Consider the following 20,214-nt stretch of genomic DNA (forward strand, 5'->3'; position numbering starts at 1 on the left):
TTGACTCCCTCCTCTCTGTGGCAGCCCCTCAAATATTGGAAGATGCTCTCCTGTCTCCCCTGCTCCTTCTCTTCACTAGACTAGCCATGGCCAGTTCCTACAACTGTTCTTGGTTGCTCTTCTCTGCACTCTTTCTGGAGTCTCAACCTCTTTTTTATAGTGTGGTGACCAAAACCTGAGAGACCGCCTCCTGCCATTTACCTCCCAGAGACCTATAAGATCACACAGACTAGGCCTCCTCCGGATTCCATCTGCCGGTCAATGTCGGCTGGCGACTCCCCGGGGGAGGGCCTTCTCTGTAGCTGCTCCAGCCCTATGGAACGATCTCCCCATGGAGATCCGGACCCTTACTACTCTTCCGGCCTTCCACAAAGCGATTAAGACCTGGCTGTTCTGGCAGGCCTGGGGCTGTTGATTTATCCAGCCCCATTCTAAGCTATATGAATGTTGTGGAATTTTAATGTCTGTTCTTTTTAATTTTTATATGTTCCCCCTTCCTGCTTTATCTGTAAGCCGCCCTGAGTCTCTCGAGAGTGGGAGGCATACAAATCCTAATAAACCGTAAACCGTAAACCGTTTGACAACTGACTCATATTTATGATGGGGTCATGTGATTCCCCCTTTCCAAACTTATGACAACTAATTTTTAACAACTGCAGTGATTCACTTATCGACTGGCAAAAAAAGTCATAAAATGGAGCTTAACAAACGTCTCACTTAGAAACATAAATTTTGGTCTCAGTTGTGGTCTGTTTGTTTGTTTGTTTGTTTGTTGGATTTATATGCCTTTCTCCCAAAGGACTCAGGGTGGCGTTCAACATTTTAAAAAATATTACAAAAGTTAAAATGGAAATTAAATAAAGTATCCAAAAACAAACCCAATTAATATTAACAATACAATTTTAAAAATTAGATTAAAATTAACAATTAAATTAATCATTTATTTTATTATTTTCAGGCCAGGCCGACTTGCTGGAAAAGCCAACTTTTTAGGGCGTGTTGGAAGGACCGGAGGTCGGGGATTATGCGAAGCTCTGGGGGCAGCTCATTCCAAAGGGAAGGCGCTCCCACAGAATCAAACTGCTGGCAGTGGGCAGAGTCAGCCTGAAATATTGCATTCTAATCACAAGGAAGGAAGGAAGGAAGGAAGGAAGGAAGGAAGGAAGGAAGGAAGGAAGGAAGGAAGGAAGGAAGGAAGGAAGGAAGGAGGAGAGAAGAGAGGAGGGAGAGAAGTAAGGAGGAACGAAGATAGCAATAGCACTTAGACTTACATACCGCTTCACAACCCTCTCTAAGCGGTTTACAGAGTCAGTGTATTGCCCCCAACAATCTAGGTCCTCATTTTATTGACCTCAGAAGGATGGAAGGCTGAGTCAACCTTGAGCCGGTCAGAATCGAACTTCTGGCAGTGGGCAGAGTCAGCCTGCAATACTGCATTCTAACTACTGTGCAGGGAGGGAGGCAGGGAGGGCAATAGCAATAAGATGTACAACTTCCATAGTGCTTCACAGCCCTCTCTGAGCAGTTTTCAGAGTCAGCATCTTGCTCCCCAACAATCTGGGTCCTCATTTTACCCACCTCCGAAGGATGAAAGGCTGAGTCAACTTTGAGCCAGTCAGAGTCGAACTGCTGGCAGTGGGCAGAATTAGCTACAAGCTTTGTTCTGTTTCTCTATTCCCTTCAAATATCTTGATTTAGATGTTGGGATTTATAAAGTTATTTTTCCCCCGGATCCTTTTAGGGAGTCCACAACCCTTGGAAAGCTGAAAAGACCTTTGGATCAATTGCCCACACCTTCTACAAAAGCTTTCGTCCATCGATCTCTCCAATCACCTTCTAATCTCCACTTTAATTTTTAGCAATAAGAGAGTTTTAGCAAAAGTGTGCAAGCCAAGTTACAGTTTATCCGCCAAATCTTTATCTTTTACTCTCAGTTTCTATTTATTTATCGTCCTTCGGAAGCATTTGCAATATACCCATGCTTCTGTGTTTCCTGGGGTTTGGGGGTTTTATGCAATTTTTTTTTTGCAAAACGTTGGCAGGCATTTAGGAAAGCAGAACCTGTTCATATCCTTTTTTGTTCAACAGGATTAGTTCATCAGAAAACAGAAATATTTTTCTCCCTCGTATGTACGTATTTCAACACTAACCTTAACCATCGTTATTTTTTAAAGATGTTATTCGTTTTTATTTTATTAGATTTTTATTCTACCTCTATTGCTTTATCAGTATCTCAAGGCAGCCAACATAACCCTCCTTCCTCCTCCTATTCTCCCCACAAAAACAACCCTGTAAAGTGAGTAGGGATGAGGGGGGGAGAGTGACAAAGTGTGCATTGCAACATTGCTACGGAAACTCTGCCCTTGATGTAGATGTGTGTAGTGTTGTGGTGCATGAAAAGGTGGAGCTTGCCTTACCACATCATGATATTTTGGCATCGCTGTAGTTAGGCGCATAAACAGTCAATAACATTGATGCTGATTTCTAATATGGGGTTAACTATGAATAGTCAATGGCGTTGATCCTAGTTTTTAAGGCCCCAGAGCATAGTTGATGGGAAGAAGAAAGGACTGCTTAAATTAAATACTACAAGAAGATGCTCTTTGGTCAAGGAAAAATACGATTACTGAATTGACGTTGTTGTTAGCTGCAAATCTGTGTCCAACCCATCGCGACCCCATGGACAATGTTCCTCCAGGCCTTCCCATCCTCTAGCATCCTCCAGAGTCCATTTAAGCTCATGCCAACTGCTTCGGTGACTCCATCCAGCCACCTCCTTCTCTGTCATCCCCTTCTTCTTTTGCCCTCAATCGTTCACAGCATTAGGCTCTTCTCCAGGGAGTCCTTCCTTCTCATTAGGTGGCCAAAGTAGTTGAGTTTCATCTTCAGGATCTGGCCTTCTAAAAAGCAGTCAGGGTTGATCTCCTCTAGGACTGACCGGTTGGATTGCCTTGCAGTCCAAGAGACTCGCAGGAGTCTTCCCCAGCACCATAGTTGAAAGGCCTCCATTCTTTGGCGCTCAGCCTTTCTTATGGTCCAACCTTCACAGTTGTCCATTGAAAACCAGAGTGAACTATACACACTTTTGTTAGCAGGGTGATGTCTCTGCTTTTTAGTATGCTGTCTAGATTTGCCATAGCTTTCCTCTCCAGGAGCAAGCCTCTTTTAATTTCTTGGCTACAGTCCCCATCTGCGGTGATTTTGGAGCCCAGGAAAGTAAAATCTGTCACTACCTCCCTTTCTTCCCCATCTATTTGCCAGGAATTGAGAGGATCAGATACCATGATCTTAGTTTTCTTAATGTTGAGTTTCAAGCCAACTTTTGATTTGAGGTTCAGTTTAGACAATACCTTCAACCATTAATTCACTAAAGTTATGGTTGTCTGGCTTCACACAACATGTTGAACCATACACAGAGAACCCAGTGATTTTTTTCAAAAGAGGTGGGTAAAATGAGGACCCAGATTGTTGGGGCCAAGATGCTGACTCTGTAAACCACTTAGAGAGGGCTGTAAAGTACTTTGAAGCAGTATATAAGTCTTAAGTGCTGCTGCTATTGCTACTCACACATGGCGGCTTACAAAGAAATAAAAACAAAATAATAAAAATAATAAAATAATAACCCCTACCCCACCCCAGCTACAACACATATTCCTACCAGCCATGGACTCCATCCCACTCTGGGTTTGACTTTCTCCATTAGGTAAAGGTAAAGGTTCCCCTCGCACATATGTGCTAGTCGTTCCTGACTCTAGGGGGCGATGCTCATCTCAGTTTCAAAGCCAAAGAGCCAGCGCTGTCCGAAGACGTCTCCGTGGTCATGTGGCCAGCATGACTAAACGCCAAAGGCGCAGGGAACGCTGTTACCTTCCCACTAAAGTTGGTTCCGATTTCTCTACTTGCATTTTTACCTGCTTTCGAACTGCTATGTTGGCAGAAACTGGGGCAAATAATGGGAACTCATTCCATTACATGGCAGTAGGGATTCGAACCACCGAACGGCCAACCTTTCTGATCGACAAGTTTAGTGTCTTAGCCCCTGAGCCACTGCATCGCACACTAGGAGCAAACAAATAAGGGATTCAACTCAGTTTGGGCCTGACCCCTGGCCTACAGGTAATCCACAATTTACAATTGTTCATTTAGTGGCCATTTGAAGTTACAACGGCTCTGGAAAAAGAAACTTGTGACCATTTTTCACACTTACGACTGTTGCAACATCCCCTTGTTCACATGATCAAAAATCGGATTTGTGGCAACCGGTTCATATTTATGACAGTCACACAGTGTCCCGGGGTCACACGATCCTCTTTTGCGACCTTCTGACAAGCAAATTCAACGGGGAAGCCAGATTCACTTAACAACCGTATTACTAATTGAATGGCTGCAGTGATTCACTGAACAACTGTGGCAAGTTAGATCATAAAATGGGGCAAAACTCGCTTAACAACTCTCTCTCTTAGCAACAGAAATGTTGGGCTCCCTTATAAGTCAAGGGCTATCTGTGCTTTCTCTATTTTTATCGATACTCATGGCTTCAACATCTCTTTAACCGCCCTGGGAAGTAGAGTTTCATTTAATTTAATTTTAAAAACACAAGGCAGGGGAGTTAGACAGCGACAAAACAGCTCAAGCTTGCTCGCCCTGGATGATGCATTTCAGTTATTTTCCTGGTGCAGGACAAATGACATTTTTCCAGCTCCTTGTCCCGATGGCCTGGAGGCTGACTCTTCCCCCACCCCAAAGGCAAATAAGGGCCAAGCGTAAGCTAACCTTGCATTAGGACGTTAGCTTCCACTAGATCCTTGCCAGAAAAACTCCGTTCTAATGTCTATTTTCAAAGTGCTCGTGGGCTAATTAAAGCCGAACAAAAATATAAACAGAACATTAGAAGAGAATGCCGAAATAACAGGCTGTGTGCCTGTGAAACTCTCTCCCAATCTGAGGAGGAACAAGTGGGACAGTCCTCACCCCAAATGAATCTGGTGACATGGCATGGCATACCTTTTAAGGGAGGGACAGTTTCTCACAGAGCAACAGCAAGACAGCACAAGAATGCTCTCGACTGGGCCATTTTGTTAGATGTTTCCGGAGTCAGGAGAAAAGAAACACGGAAGTGCAGGCTAGAAGGGCCAAGCAGGGAAGATTCCTGTCTCAATTATTTTCCAAGCTTAAAATAAAAAAGAAAGAAAGAAAGAAAGAAAGAAAGAAAGAAAGAAAGAAAGGAAAAGAAAGAAAGAAAGAAAGAAAGGAAAAGAAAGAAAGGAAAAGAAAAGAAAGAGAAAGGAAGGAAGGAAGAAAAGAAGAAAAAGAGAAACAAAGAAAAAGAGAAAGGGGGAAAGAGAGGAAGGAAAAGAAAAAGAAAGAAAGAAAAGGGAAGGGGAGGAGAGAGGGAGGGAGGAAGGAAGGAAGGAAAGAAGAAGAAGAGAACCAAAGAAAAGAGAGAGGGGGAAAGAGAAAGAGAGGAAGGAAAAGAAAAGAAAAAAGAAAAAGAAAAAGAAAGAAAGAAAAGGGAAGGAGGGAGGGAGGGAGGGAGGGAGGAAGGAAGGAAGGAATAAAGAAAAGAAGGAAGGACCACACAGTGTTTATTTAATTTTTTGCCATACTATTCATTTTTTTCTGTATTTACTTGTCAATAATTATTTTACTGTAATTTTGGAATTCTGGCATTCATCTCAAGAGTTAGCTAATTTTGCTGGAAGGAAAAGTATAAAATGTTTTTATTAAATTTGATACTACGTTCATAGTAATATCATAGTACAAAAGCTTTTTCTGCTTTATGTGCAAAGTTGCAACTTTATGTCCTATTCCAATAATGAATAAAAAATAGTTTATCATTCTCTCTCCTTCCTTCCTTCCTTCCTTCCTTCCTTCCTTCCTTCCTCTCTTTCTTTCCTTCTGCATAGAATAATATTTCATAAATGATAAATCATTTAGTTATTTTTAAAACTATTTCGTACACAGCTCAAGAGCACATTAGACCCTGACTATCAAGGACAAGACAAACTTTATAAATAACGCATTGAATACTTTTATCCAACATGTTTATCTCACTTACCAAATTTAAATGGTCATTTATACATGCACGTATTCAGGCAAGCAAACTATCACTCTATTCTCCTCCAGGGTTATACAGAACATCGAAAATAGCAAGTCAAGGACAAAAGATATGAGAAAAGAAAAGAAGATGGTATTAAATGCTATATTGCAGCTGCCATTAGATGGGCCCATAGTTATTGGCCTCCATCGCTCAAGAAATCTGTGGTCCACTGAAGCTTTACACTAAGTGATAAAACTAACTCAAAAATACATTTGCATAATACTGTAAGTGAGAGAAAACTAAAGTCCTTAAGTAAACTGTAACTAAATAGTGCACAGAACAGCAACAAAGATGATTAGGGGACAGGAGGCTAAAACATATAAAGAACAGATTGGATATGTCTAATTTATTGAAAAGAAGGACTATGATAGCAGTCTTCCAATATCTCAGGGGCTGCCACAAAGAAGAGGGAGTCAAGCTACTCTCCAAACACCTGAGGGTACACTAAGAAGCATTGGGTGGAAACTGATCAAGGAGAGCAGCAACTTAGAACTAAGGAAAAATTTCCTGACAGTTTAGAACAATTAATCAGTGGAACAAGTTGCCTCCAGAAGTTGTAAATGCTCCAACACTGGAGGTTTTAAAGGAGAGATTGGATAACTGTTTATCTGAAATGGTGTAGGGTTTCCTGCCTAAGCAGGAGGTTGGACTAAAAGACTTCCAAGGTCCCTTCTAACTCTGTTATTCTATTCTAAACATAGGCTGTTACGAGAATGAACCTGCCATTTCTTTAATGGGTTAAGTAAATTCAAAGCCCCTGCTGGAACATAACATAAATGTCATTATATCATCAGCAAACGGCATGAACTGAATGACCGGCTCAAAATATGCACGAGGCTACTTGCCCCTGTGTCATTTAATAGTAAGGGATGCGGTGGTTCAGTGGCTAAGAAACTGAGCTTGTCGGTCAGAAAAGTCAGCAGTTCAGCGGTTCAAATCCCTAGCGCCGCATAACGGAGTGTGTTCCCATTACTTGTCCCAGCTTCTGCCCACCTAGCAGATCGAAAGCACATAAAAATGCAAGAAGGTAACAGCGCTCCATGCGCCTTCGGCATTTAGTCATGCCAGCCACATGACCACAGAGACATCTTCGGTACAGTGCTGGCTCTTCAGCTTTGAAACAGGGTTCACCAACAAAAGGGCGAACGACAAAAGCGCGCCCGACTAAACCGCAGTGACAAAACCGCGAGTTCTAAAGCGCGCCGACGAATGAGCGGTGAAGTGCGCCGACAACAACTGACAGAAGTGCGCTGTAAACCTAACCCTAACCCTAACCCTAAACCTAAACCTAACCCTAAACCTAACCCTAAACCTAACCCTAAACCTAACCCTAACCCTAACCCTAACCCTAACCCTAACCCTAAACCTAACCCTAAACCTAACCCTTACCTTAACTTAAATCACGCTTCTGTCGGCGCACTGTTGTCGACGCGTTGATGACATCGTGTTGATAATGTCGCGGTTTTAGCGCCGCGGTTTTGTTGGCGCGCTTTTGTCATGCGCGCATTTGTCGGGTCACGTGAAATGGAAGTGAGCAACACACCTTAGAGCCGTCAACGACTAGCACATACATGCGGGGGAACCTTTACCTTTTATTTAAAGTCAGAATCCCTGCGTTTGTTTGACTCTCCCCAAAACCTTCTAAACCAGATTCCCCTGAAGTGGTTTTAGGACTGGTGAAACGGGAAGCAGTTCTTGTCACGTTCCCACTTTGCATATTCCCAGCTGTCATTGTGCAGAACCAGCTGGGAAACAAATACAGCCACTGCAGTCCAATTTGATAGAAAAAAGAAACAGCCTCTTTTTTTTGTTCATCCCAGCTAGGTTATTTCTTTGAACTCCAGAAATCTGGCCTTGCCTTCCCAACTGCCACTGCCATTAATCACCCCAACTAGCAAGGTCCCTGCTCCTTTCCAGGCCCCTAACTTGCCTCTGACTTTTAAGACAGAGCCACGGGGTGAACTCACCCAGAAAGGCCTTTATACCACATTTTGCTATGGGAGAAAAAGCATTGGAGGGGGAGGGGGGGAGGGGGCGAAGGCAGCAATGTTAACTATCAAAGAACCCCACCAATCTCTTCCTGGTGCAAAGAGAGAACATGATGTTCGAAGGAAATGTGATCTTGCGTGCATGAAAACCAATTAAGATTCCTATTTGGTCCTGTAAATATAAGCCACCAAACGCATCACTGGAAGAGGAAATCATAAGACAACTACGTCCCATTGCCTTCGGCCACGTCACGCATGCAAATTCATCGGAGGAGGCAATGATGCTAGGAATGGCTTAATGGGTCAAGAAAGAAGGGACATGCAGAGGACACGCCGGCTTGATAACGTTGGGCCTGTTGCAAAGTTGAACATCCCACATTTGAAAGAAGCTGTTGTTGACAGGAGAGAAATGGAGAGCACTTCCCTATAAAGCAGTGTTTCTCAACCTTGGCAACTTGAAGATGTCCGGGACTTCAACTCCCAGAATTCCCCAGCCAGCAAATGCTGGCTGGGGAATTCTGGGAGTTGAAGTCCGGACATCTTCAAGTTGCCAAGGTTGAGAAACACTGCTATAAAGCCTCCAAGGACCAGGCACGACTGAACAGATAAAACATCATCAACAAATATAAGTCACATCCAATCCACAGGTCCCACCAGGTCCTGGTTAAAATCACACTCTGCAATTCTGCAGCCCGGAGGAAAAAATATGAATGAACTACATCTCCCTACAGCTGTGACGGCAAATGTATGGCACACACGCCAGAGGTGGCAGGCAGAGCCCTCTCTATGGGCACAGGCGCCATCTCCTGCTGGTCTTCAAGTTTCTGGGGAACACATGTGTGCCAGCCAGCTGGTTTTAGTATGCGCTGGAGTGCCGGAAACCAATGACCAGCTGGCTGGCTTGCACATGTGACCAGCCAGCTGGTCTTTGGATATCCAGCACTCCAGCCTATGCGAAGACCAGCTGTCTGGCACAGATGCCGGACACCATAAGACTAGCTGGTCTTTGGGTTTGCAGCACTCTGGCACGAGCGCGCATGCATGCATTCCAGTTTGGGCACTCACCACCAAAAAGGTTTGCCATCACTGCCCTCCTCCCCGCCTCAGGTAGTTCACGCTGGTTGAGATTATTGGAACATCCAGTTCATGAATTTTCAATCAGGCTTTCTGTGCTACCAACCAAAGCTTTCTACTCATGGCAGCATTGGTGCAGTTTTCATCAGGATGATAGCAACAATAATAGCCCTTAGACTTATATACCACTTCAGAGTGCCTCTCTAAGCGGTTTACAGAGTCTGCCTCTTGCCCCCAACAATCTTGGTCTTCATTTAACCCACCTCGGAGGAATGGAAGGCTGAGTCAACTTTGAGCCAGCTGGTTCACCGACAAATATGCCCACGACAAAAGCGCGCTGACAAAACCACGACAAGAAAACCACGAGTTCGAAATTGCGCCCACAACAGCGCGCCCACAACAGCGCGCCGACAAAAGCGTCCCATCAGCAAAGAATGTGAAAACAAGGTAATAACCCTAACCCTAACCCTAACCCTAATCATAACCCTGAACCTAACCCTAAACATAACCCTTACCTTAACCTAATCGCGCTTTTGTCGGCGCGCTGTTGTTGGCGCAATTTTAACCTTGCGGTTTTTGCGCTGTGGTTTTGTCGGCGTGCTTTTGTCGTGCGCCCATTTGTCGGGTCACGGAGCCAGTAAGGATCGAACCACTGGCAGTGGGCAGAATTAGCCTGCAATACAGCTTTCTAACCTCTGCACTACCATGGCTCTTAATACCAACTAACCCTGTGATGGCAAACCTATGGCACACGTGCTAGAAGTGCATGGGCACGCCGGAAACCAGAAGCTCAACTTCTTGGCATATGCATGTGCGCCAGGGATCTGTTCTTCCAGTTTTTGGCACTCCCCCGCCCGCCACGCTCTCGTTTCGGCACTTGGTGCCGAAAAGATTCGCCAAAACTGAATTAACCCTTCAGAATCCAAACACAAAATGCCCGAGAAGCACTTACAAAGGTTTTGCTTCCCCTACCTTTATTTTAATCTGATATACATGTCAGAAACAGGAAGAAATTACGTTTGCAATGCAAGCTGCACAATCCTACCACAGCATAGCTATAGATTTAACTCTGGAAAAGCTTTCACTCATTAGAGAAGCGTCCATAGATTATTCTCGCACAAGCTAAGTAGGTTTTAAATGTTAATGTTAAAAACCCTCTGGGATTTAAAAAAAAATGTGGGGGAAATTCCAGACTTTTTAATAATGTGACGCCGTCCCTTGCCTTGCACCACTTGTAAAGGTTAAAGGCTAACTTTTGTGTGTGTGTGTGATCATTTATTAAAGCTGCTGCAACAACTCAGAACAGGTTCCAATTTCTCAGGTAAAAGACACCAATTAAAGGGATGGAAACCATCTGTTTCCTGTGAAATTTGGAGTGATAGTAAGGTTGCGGGACCAAAGAAGAAAGAAAAGCAAGCAGCAAAATAAAATTCTCAGTTTACCTTCAGCTACAGGGCAAAAGAATAATTTTCTACCACTTAACGGAAGACATTTATAGAATAATTATATATATATAAAACAGCTTGTGCATTCATTATTCTAAAGCAGCCAGGAATTGCATGTTATCTGGAGCCCATTTCTGGCAGCTCAGGTTAAAATAAAAAGGGACTTAGAGGGAATAAAAAGCTATCTAAGAAAGGGAACAAGTGTTTAAATAGGGAGAGTTCAAATTAATTAAATCCCAGGCAGTTTCTTCAATAGGATTAGAACTTTCCCACCCGTATCCCAGATAAGGATGCAATTATGACATCACCCGGCGTCTATAGTCCGAGGTTATAAAATAAAGGTAAAGGTTCCCCTCACACATATGTGCGTTCCTGACTCTAGGGGGAGGTACTCATCTCTGTTTCAAAGCCAAAGAGCCAGCACTGTCCAAAGACATCTCCGTGGTCATGTGGCTGGCATGACTCAACGCTGAAGGCGCACGGAAGGCTGTTACCTTCCCACCAAAGCTGGTTCCTATATTTCTATTTGCATTTTACGTGCTTTCAAACTAGGTTACGTGCTTTCTGCTAGGTTGGCAGAAGCTGGGACAAGTAATGGGAACTCACTCCATTACGCAGTACTAGGGGATTCGAACCGCGGAACTGCCAACCTTTCTGATCGATAAGCTCAGTGTCTTAGCCACTGAGCCACCGCATCACCGATGTTATATGAAGGCATAATTTTTTCAAATTGTAAACCTGCCATTCAGAGTCTATCTCTGGACTGACGTCTGTGATGCTTACTTTGGACAAGGAAGGAAATAAAACAAGCCAACTTGATTTAAATAAATATGAAAAGCAGAAGAAAAACTCAGAGTTAGAGAACGAAGCCTGGTCTTGCACTTTATTATTATTTTTTGCATAAGATCCCACCGTGGCATTCTGCACATCCGTTCATTTTCAGAAACCATTATTTGTGTACCTATTTTTTTTAAAGTATGCTTTTAAGAGTTGGTTGCACTAAACTCCATTTGATGGGTACTTTATCAAGTGGAAAATGAATTGCACGGAATAAAATGCTTAAATGCCCAGCCCAGCCCTGCATTGCAAAGTATCTTTCTTAAAATACTTTCTACTATGTCTTTTTGCAAGAACTAACCAGAAGATTCTGCCATCCAGTTTTCGTCACCACATTATAAAAAGATATTGAGACTCTAGAAAAAGTGCAAAGAGGAGCAACCACGAAGATTAGGGGACTGGAGCCTAAAACATGTGAGGAACTGGGCCTGGCTAGTTTAGTGAAGAGAAGGACCAGGGGAGAAATGAGAGCAATCTTCCAATATTAAGGGGAGAGGGTCAAGCTATTTTCCAAGGCATCTGAAGGCCAAACAAGGAATAATGGATGGAAACTGACCAAGGAGAGATTCAACCTAGAAACAAGGAGGAACTTTCTGACAGTGAGAACCATCAACCCATGGAACAGAAGTTGCCTTTAGAAGTTGTGGGAGCTTCATCACTGGAAGCTTTCAAGAAGAGACTGGACTGCCATTTGTCAGAAATGGTGTAGGGTCTCCTGCTTGAGCAGGGGGTTGGACTAGATGACCTACAAGGTCCCTTCCAACTCTGTTAACCTGTTAACCAACCAGCCTGGGCACAGCCCTATGCTACAAAATGGTCTTGGACACTGATATGCCAAAGCGGATGGGACATTCATAATTCTACCCCACTGCTGTTTTGCTCCAGGATGGAAAAATGAAGCAGGCAGCTCTCCTGCTCTCTCGTTTTCCAATCCTCAAGGACTCACACATCCAATCACCCAGCAGGGCAGCTAAACCCTACCCTACCCCAACTAACCCTGCACAGCAATCCTCGACTTACAACCATTCATTTAGTGACCATTCAAAGTTACAACATCACTGAAAAAAGTGACTTATGACCATTTTGCACACTTATGACCTTATCCGCATGGTCACATGATCAGAATTCACCCGCTTGGCAACTGACTCATAATTATGACAATCGCAGGGGGGGTCACACGATCCCCTTTTGCGACCTTCTGACTAGCAAAGTCAATGGGGAAGCCCGATTTGCTTAACACCCGTGATACTAATTTCCCAATTCCAAGGATTCACTTAACAACGGGGGCAAGAAAAGTTGTCAAATGGGGCAAAAACTCACTGAGCAAATGTTTCACTCAGCAACAGGAATTTTGGACTCAGTTGGGGCCGTAAGTCCAGGACTATCTGTAGTCTTTTGCCTTTTGTCCCCTGTCTAGATCTGATGCATCTTTTCTTCCCTTCCTCTCTTCCCCACACAGGGAGGTTAACCCACAGGAAACACTGAGTCACTTTGACAGCACCGGATGGCTTAACCAGAGATGCACAAGGCAAAGATACGTTTTCCTTCCCTCGGTCCACCTCCATTTTTCAGTTTCTCTTGGGCCACTGTTGTCATCTTCCAGAAATCTCGCCTTTACAAGCTCACCACACTTAGGAAGCACAAATCCACAATGGGTCCCTTCCAGGGGTGGCTGAGAATGCCAGGAGCTGTAACTCCCAACACATCTGGAAGGCTGCAAATTCAGGAGGCTGTAACAAGGATCACTGCATGGTCCCCCCCCCCCATACAGAGAACTGCAAGCAAAAGGGCTTCTGTCCCAGAGAGCTTACAGTTCTTTAGTTATTTAAGGTTGACTCTTCCCCCTCTTAAAGGGCCTTTTGAACAGCAATGTCATCTACAGACATTAGCAAGTGATGATGGTGCTTATTTCTCTGCTGTGAAGCCTCTGCAGATTAACGGGCTGTTATCAGGGACAAGCAAGGGTTTTTTTTTCTCCCCCCCCCCCCCAAAGTCAGCTGATGCTTTGCATTTCAAAAGGAAAGACATCAGGGGGAAAAAGGGAGGGAGGGAGCAGGATAGAGAGATGAATTTAAGTATCCATTGGCATTTTGACTTCTAGCACAGGGAGGACTTTCAAGTTTTTGCTTGAAACCTTTTCCTAAGGCAGCTTTAGAACAGCAGCTCTGTTAGGCAGGCCTGAAAACAATAGCATTATTATTATTGGGTAATCTTTGGTGAGATTCACAGCCTTTGGGGCTGGTTGGTAGCTCAACAACTCAAGTCTTAACCAAGGACCTAGGAACTGTTAAGGTAACATTGAAGGATATAACCTGTTCCAAGTAGGGTGGGTTTTTGTAGAATCAGAATGTTCAAGTCTGATAAATTTAAAATTTCCAAATAGCGAGGTAGCCCTTTGGGTATTGCTCCAAGGGCTCCAATTACAATCGGGACAACACACGATTTCTTTTTCCACAGTCGCTCAACTTCAATTTACAAGTCCTGGTACTTTGTGATTTTTTCTTGCTGTTTATCTTCAATTCGTGCATCTCCAGGTATTGCAATGTCAATGAACCATACTTTTTTTCTTTTCAACTATTGTTATGTCAGGCATGTTGTGGGCCAAGTGCCTGTCAGTCTGGATTCTGAAGTCCCACAAGATCTTGACTTTCTCATTCTCTAAAACCTTCTGAACCTGATGTTCCCAGTGGTTTTCGCTGTACTCAAATCCAAACTTTTGGCACAATTTCCAGTGAATGATCTTAGCAATGCGGTCATGGCGTTGTAGGTAGTCAGTTTGTGAAATTTTGCTGCACCTACTGATCAAGTGGTTGACTGTCTCGTCTTTCTCATTACAGAGGCGACATTTGCTGTTGGTGGTAACATGTTGAATTTTTGCCTTCATGTAGTTTGTGGCTAAGGCTTGTTCTTGAGCTGCCAAAATAAAGCCTTCTGTTTCTTTTTTCAGTGCTCCTGATTTTAACCAGTTCCAAGTTAGCTTTTGGTCAGCTTTGCCTTCAATATTTTTCAAGTATTGGCTATGCATAGCTTTGTTTTTCCAATTTTCAGCTTACTTCTCAATTACTTCTTTCTTATATTCAGCTTTTGCCTTAGTTGTCTTTAAAAGGCCTCCTTTATTTACTTCCTTAATCATTGGTTCTTCACTTTTCTGGATGTAATCATTCAAGCTTTGTTTTTCTTCTTCCACAGTTTGTTTTACTTGTAGGAGTCCTCGACCACCCTCTGCTCTTGGTAGATATAATTGGTCAACATCACTTTTAGGGTGCAAAGCATGATTCATTGTCATAAGCTTCCTTGTTTTTCTGTCCAAATTGTCCAACTCCATCTGGGTCCAGTCAATTATTCCTGCAGAGTATCGAATCACAGGTATAGCCCAGGTATTTAAGGCTTTTATGATGTTTCCTCCATTCAATTTGGACTTTAATATCTTGCGAATTCGTCGAATGTACTTGGCTGAAGTTAATTCCTTGACTTTATTATGCATTACGTCAGAGGCCTCTAAAATCCCCAAGTACTTCTAGCCTTCTTCTGGTTTTACTGCCTTTATCATTTCTTCATTCTCAAGTTCTATTCCATCATCTTCTATGACCTTGCCTGCTTTGGTTGCCATTGTTGCACATTTGCCAATTCCAAACTGCAGACCAATGTCTTGGCTAAATTGTTGTTGTTGTTGTTGTTGTTGTTGTTGTTGTTATTATTATTATTATTATTATTTAGTTAATCTTTGGTGAGATTCATAGCCTTTGGGGCTGGTTGGTAGCTCAACAGCTCGAGTCCTAACCAAGGACCTAGGAACTGTTAAGGTAATGTCAGAGAATATAAGCTGCTCCAAGTAGGGTGGTTTTTATTATTATTATTATTATTATTATTATTATTATTATTATTATTATTATTATTATTATTATTATACAATTGTACCACAACGGCCAGTTGTTTCGCCGGATTTGGCATTGGTTACTAGTCGGGCCCCACCCAGGGGCCTAGGACATCGTAATGTATTTTCGTAATATGCATGCAGATCCAAGCAGTGCAGCTTTTTGCATTTATTATTATTATTATTATTATTATTATTATTATTATTATTATTATTATTATTATTATTTAGATGCTGGCTGGCTCCCAGGTATTCTGGGAGGCTAACTATTTAAAACATGAAACCGTCATAAGGGCCAGAATAATGTTAAAAGAGAATGGGGCTGACTTAAAGCAGGAAAAGCCCCATGGAAGTTCTGATCCTCCACTCCAATTGATCACTATGGCCCACACTGGAACCGTCTTTCCAAATATCTATCCAACTTAGCTGATTAGCTAAAGTTCAGTTCAGCTAAAGCATCCAATGATTGCAATTCGTTTGTGGGATGGGCTGAACCCAATGGCAGGCAGCCGCAGTTCAGCCGCGCCAGTTCCTTCAACCCAATCTCCCTATGGTCAACTGCTGGATTATCAGAACCTGAATTAATTTAATAAGCCATGCTCAAGTCCATTAATTCCATAAACCATGCTGCCTACCAGTTAGGTTTTTTTTTAAAAAAAGTCTGACAGTCTTTCCTGCAGCTGAAAGGAGTTAAAGGCAGAGGTCACCTTATCAACTCCGCACCTCTCTCAGGACTCCCTACTCTCTTCTTACTCGCTCCCTACTACCCTCTGTCCCTTTTAATTCATTTAATTAACGAGGGGGACTCGGAAGGTCCATCTTCCCTCGGGAAAGGGACCCAAATGCTTAAAGCGACCCAACCAAGCACAAGAGGGTCCACTTAGCAAGGGCGCCAATTCAGAAAGCGGTCCAGGCTCCAAGCGCCCGGAGCGGGAGGCACCGTGGACCACTTTGGGGGAAGCGAAAACCCTTAAGTTGGGGTAACTCCGACTAACTCTCGCCCCTGCCCAGCGGGGCTAAGCCGGCTAAGGGATTTCTGCTCTTCCTGGGTCAGCCTAACCAAGACCACGGCAGGCAGGCAGGCAGGCAGGCAGTGGAAGGCGAGTCGCGAACACCCGGGCCGTAGGATCGGGGATGAAGGGAAGGGGTGGGGGGGGCTGCGCCTGGCTGGCCGGCGGTGTCAGTCAAAAGCAACCTGCGCCAAACACGTCCCTTCGCAGCACCTTCGCGCCTCCCCGCAAGCCTGGCACAAGAGCCGGGCCAGAAGCGGCGGAGAGGCAAGGCAAGCAGGCAGGCAGGGCGCACCGCCAACCCAAAGCTCGGTTTTTCGTCCGGGTCTGCAGCCTGGGCTCAGCTCTGCCGCGCTCGGGCGGGGCAGGGAACAATGAGCAGGGGCCGGAGGGTCTTGTTTTTTTCGCCACACGATGGGAGCCAACAGGCAGGGGACCCCCCTCCCTTTCCTCCCCAAATGAATCTACGAGGTCCCAGGATCAGAATAGGATAGGATAGGATAGGGTAGGGTAGGGTAGGGTAGGGTAGGGTAGGGTAGGGTAGGGTAGGGTAGGGTAGGGTAGAAAGAAATAGGAACAGAATAGGATAGGATAGGAAATAGAATGGAATGGAATAGAATTCTTTTGAGCCAAGTGTGATTGGACACACAGGGAATTTGCCTCTGGTGCAGATGCTCTCATTGTCCATAAAAAAGACAAGATACCTTCGCCAAGAATCAGAAGGTGCAACACTTAAAGATAGCCGTAGGGTGCAAAGAAGCAAACAATCCACATTGATGTAAATCGAAAGAATACAAGCAGATCCAAGCTTGGAAGAAGAGCCAAACCTCTTGCCCCCCATCGCCTCTCCTTCCAAGCGCCTGGTTCCCCCCCCCCCACTACCTCTCTCTCTCTCTCTCTCGCCTCCCTTGCCAGGCTCGGCCGCCCCCCCCCCTTTCCTCCCCTCCCCACCTTCCGCCCGCCGCTCACCAGGTAGGCGCCCACGGTGCCCTGGGCCAGCATCAGGATGCACTCGGACACCAGGAAGACCTGGATGCTGGCGAAGCGCGAGCCCTTCTTTTTCCGCTTCTTGGCGCGCTGCGCTTCGTCCCCTTGCAGCTCGCCGCTGCTGCTGCCGCTGCCTCCGCTGCCGCCGCCGCTACCCGTCGAGGAGCCGCGGGACTTCTTCGCCTGCATCCTCCACCTCCCCTGCCTCCTGCGCGGCGGGTCCCCGAGACTCCTGGCCGCCTCCCGGGCGAACTTGGCCCCCGGACGCGGTGGCTCCAATCAGAAGCCCCCAGCCAGCTGCCTCTGCTGCTGCTGCTGCTGCTGCCGCCGCCGCCCCCGGCACTCGCCTCCCTTCCTGCCGGCAGCTAGCACTGCCATGGCCGGCTGGCTCTTCGCACGCCTCTTTCCTCCGCCCGCTCCGAAGGCTCCCCCCTTCCTCCGCGCTTTCTCCTCCCCTCGCGTGCCCGCCGTGCCAGCTCCGGCTCCGCCACCGCCCGCTGCTGGATGGGCGCCAAGGGGCCGGGAGGGGCATCTCCGAGGAGGGAGGAGAGGGCGCCCGCTTGGGGAAGGGAGGCGGCCGCTCTCGGCCTCCTTCGGGAGGGGAGGGAGAGAAAAGGAGCCGGGGAGCGTCCTGGGGAGTAGCGCGAGGCAACGGGCTCGGTTGGTGGAGAGGAGAAGGCGAGCTCTGAGGCGGGCTTGCAGCGGGGGAAAGGGGGCTGGCTGCCTTCCCACGAGGCTTTGTGCTTGCTGGGACTCTCAGTCCTCCCCCTCACGGGAAGCTGACTCCTGGCCACGGTGAGTTGGGTTCACACGACCAAGAGAGCTGGCTTTGGGTTTAGTAGAGAAGGAGTGGAATGGAATGGAATGGAATAAGGAATGGAATGGAATAAGGAATGGAATGGAATAGAATAGAATAAGGAATGGAATAAGGAATGGAATAAGGAATGGAATAAGGAATGGAATGGAATAAGGAATGGAATGGAATAGAATAAGGAATGGAATAGAATAGGGAATGGAATAGATTAGAATAGGGAATGGAATAGAATAGAATAAGGAATGGAATAGAATAGAATAAGGAAGGGAATAGAATAGAATAGAATAGAATAGAATAGAATAGAATAGAATAAGGAATGGAATGGAATAGGAGAGAAGAGAAGCGAATAAGGAATGGAATGGAACACAATGCAATGCAACGCAATGCAACACAACACAACACAACACAATACAATTCTTTATTGGCCAAATGTGATTGGACATATAAGGAATTTGTCTTTGGTGCATATATACCCGTGCTTGGCATGAACCAGTCCTAGTGGAGGGTTCCTCCATCCTAAATGCCAAATCTCTGCCTGCCCTGTTGTGTGAACTGTTATCAGGCCTGAGGAGTACTTCCTGGGTAGGGTTTAAAAAAAATAAAAAATAAAAGTCAAGATGACAGCCTCAATGGTGCAATTGGAGGTTTCCAAATGACAACAAATAAAAAATAGGTGGAGCTTTGTTTGTAGGGATGTGGATGGCATTTGGACTTTTGTAAACCAGACCCCAGATATACCTCTGATTCTGGGGCTTTGCAGGCCTGATCCTTAAGGTGGACTTCGTACCTTAAACCCCAGTTCAGAGAACTAGGCTGGAGCATCTGGTGTAACTTCAGGCACTCTGAGAAAATGGATCCAAGTCTCTATAACAGTAACACCTCAACTGGTGTAAAGGCTGCCCAACCAAGGATGGGAAGAGAGAGGGGGGAGGGGGAGGGAGAGAGAGAGAGAGAGAGAGATTGATAGATTGATATAGAGAAATATAGATAGATAGACAGCTGATAAGGAGAAGGACCTTGTGGCTTAGTGGTTAACACATCTGCCTAAGATGCAATACAGCACAGGTTCTAATCCCAGTAAGGGTATGGCTAGCTGATGAGAGCTAAATAGCTTGAAATAGATCTATACTAGTCACCCTTTATTTATTTATCAGCACAAATACAACATAGACAGAAAGATATAGATAGATATTTGATAGATGGATATAGATAAGGAAGAGAGAAATAGAGATATTTCTAGATAGTTGGATGGATGAATGGATGGATGATAGGAATGTGGATTGATGGATAGACAGACAGACATGACAGGAGGATAGGTAGATTGATGGATGGATGGATGGATGGATGGATGGATGGATGCATAAAGAGAAAAAGATAATGGATAGAGAGATGGATGAGATGATTGCACACAGAGAGATATGGTGGGTGGCTGGATGGAGGGAGGATGGGTGGGATGGATGGATAGATGAATGCTGGAGAGAACCTGGTAATGGGCAAGATGATGCAACCAAGGGGGGAGGTGTTATTTATGTTGGCATCACAAGATATTTGAGGGCCCTCTAACTCATATGTTATGGTCATGTTCTTCCTTACAACCTTTTGGGAGTACTGTTATATAATATGTTGACAGACGAGAAAACTGGTTTTCAAAGACATGTGTGTATTCTACTCAATTATATAATGATACTTGGAATTTAATATGTTCAGAATAAAGATGGGTGTTTCATGTTCTAACAATAGCCAAACGAGTAATCCTTGGGAGATGGATAAAATAATTCCAGATATAAAGGATTGGATTTCAGGGATGTGTGATTAAGCAGTTTTGGAGAAAATTATATATTTGGTTAATCAGAGAAATGTCATATTACCTCTCCAATTGAGAAAACATTTTGAGCAGGCTTGGTTCACCATTAAAAGCTTTCTTTTCCCCCTTGCAAAGCACAAAATCAGGTAAACTTGGGATATAGTAATGAAAGGGTGTTTTTTGTTTGTGTATCCTTTTATGTATTTTTTTCTTTAACGTTTCTCTTTGGTTTGTGTGAAGGGTGTATTATTATCTTCATGTCTGTTTGAAAGTGAAACAAT

The 20,214-nt window shown here is 44.7% G+C and overlaps 1 protein-coding gene across 1 annotated transcript in view; it reads right to left on the bottom strand.

The window, feature by feature from the left end:
* Positions 1–17,713, bottom strand: part of SLCO3A1 (solute carrier organic anion transporter family member 3A1) — a 146,968-nt gene extending 129,255 nt beyond the window's left edge. The window contains exon 1 of the mRNA XM_087704343.1: positions 17,298–17,713. Coding sequence (XP_087560469.1) covers positions 17,298–17,504 — 207 coding nt within the window. The 5' untranslated portion in view covers positions 17,505–17,713. The remainder of the gene's footprint in view (positions 1–17,297) is intronic.
* Positions 17,714–20,214: the final 2,501 nt, after the last annotated feature.

This window comes from Thamnophis sirtalis, unplaced genomic scaffold (genome assembly GCF_051295495.1).
Source record: "Thamnophis sirtalis isolate CommonGarterSnake01/CBP01778 unplaced genomic scaffold, rThaSir2_p1.2 scaffold_2, whole genome shotgun sequence".
NCBI lineage: Eukaryota > Metazoa > Chordata > Lepidosauria > Squamata > Natricidae > Thamnophis > Thamnophis sirtalis.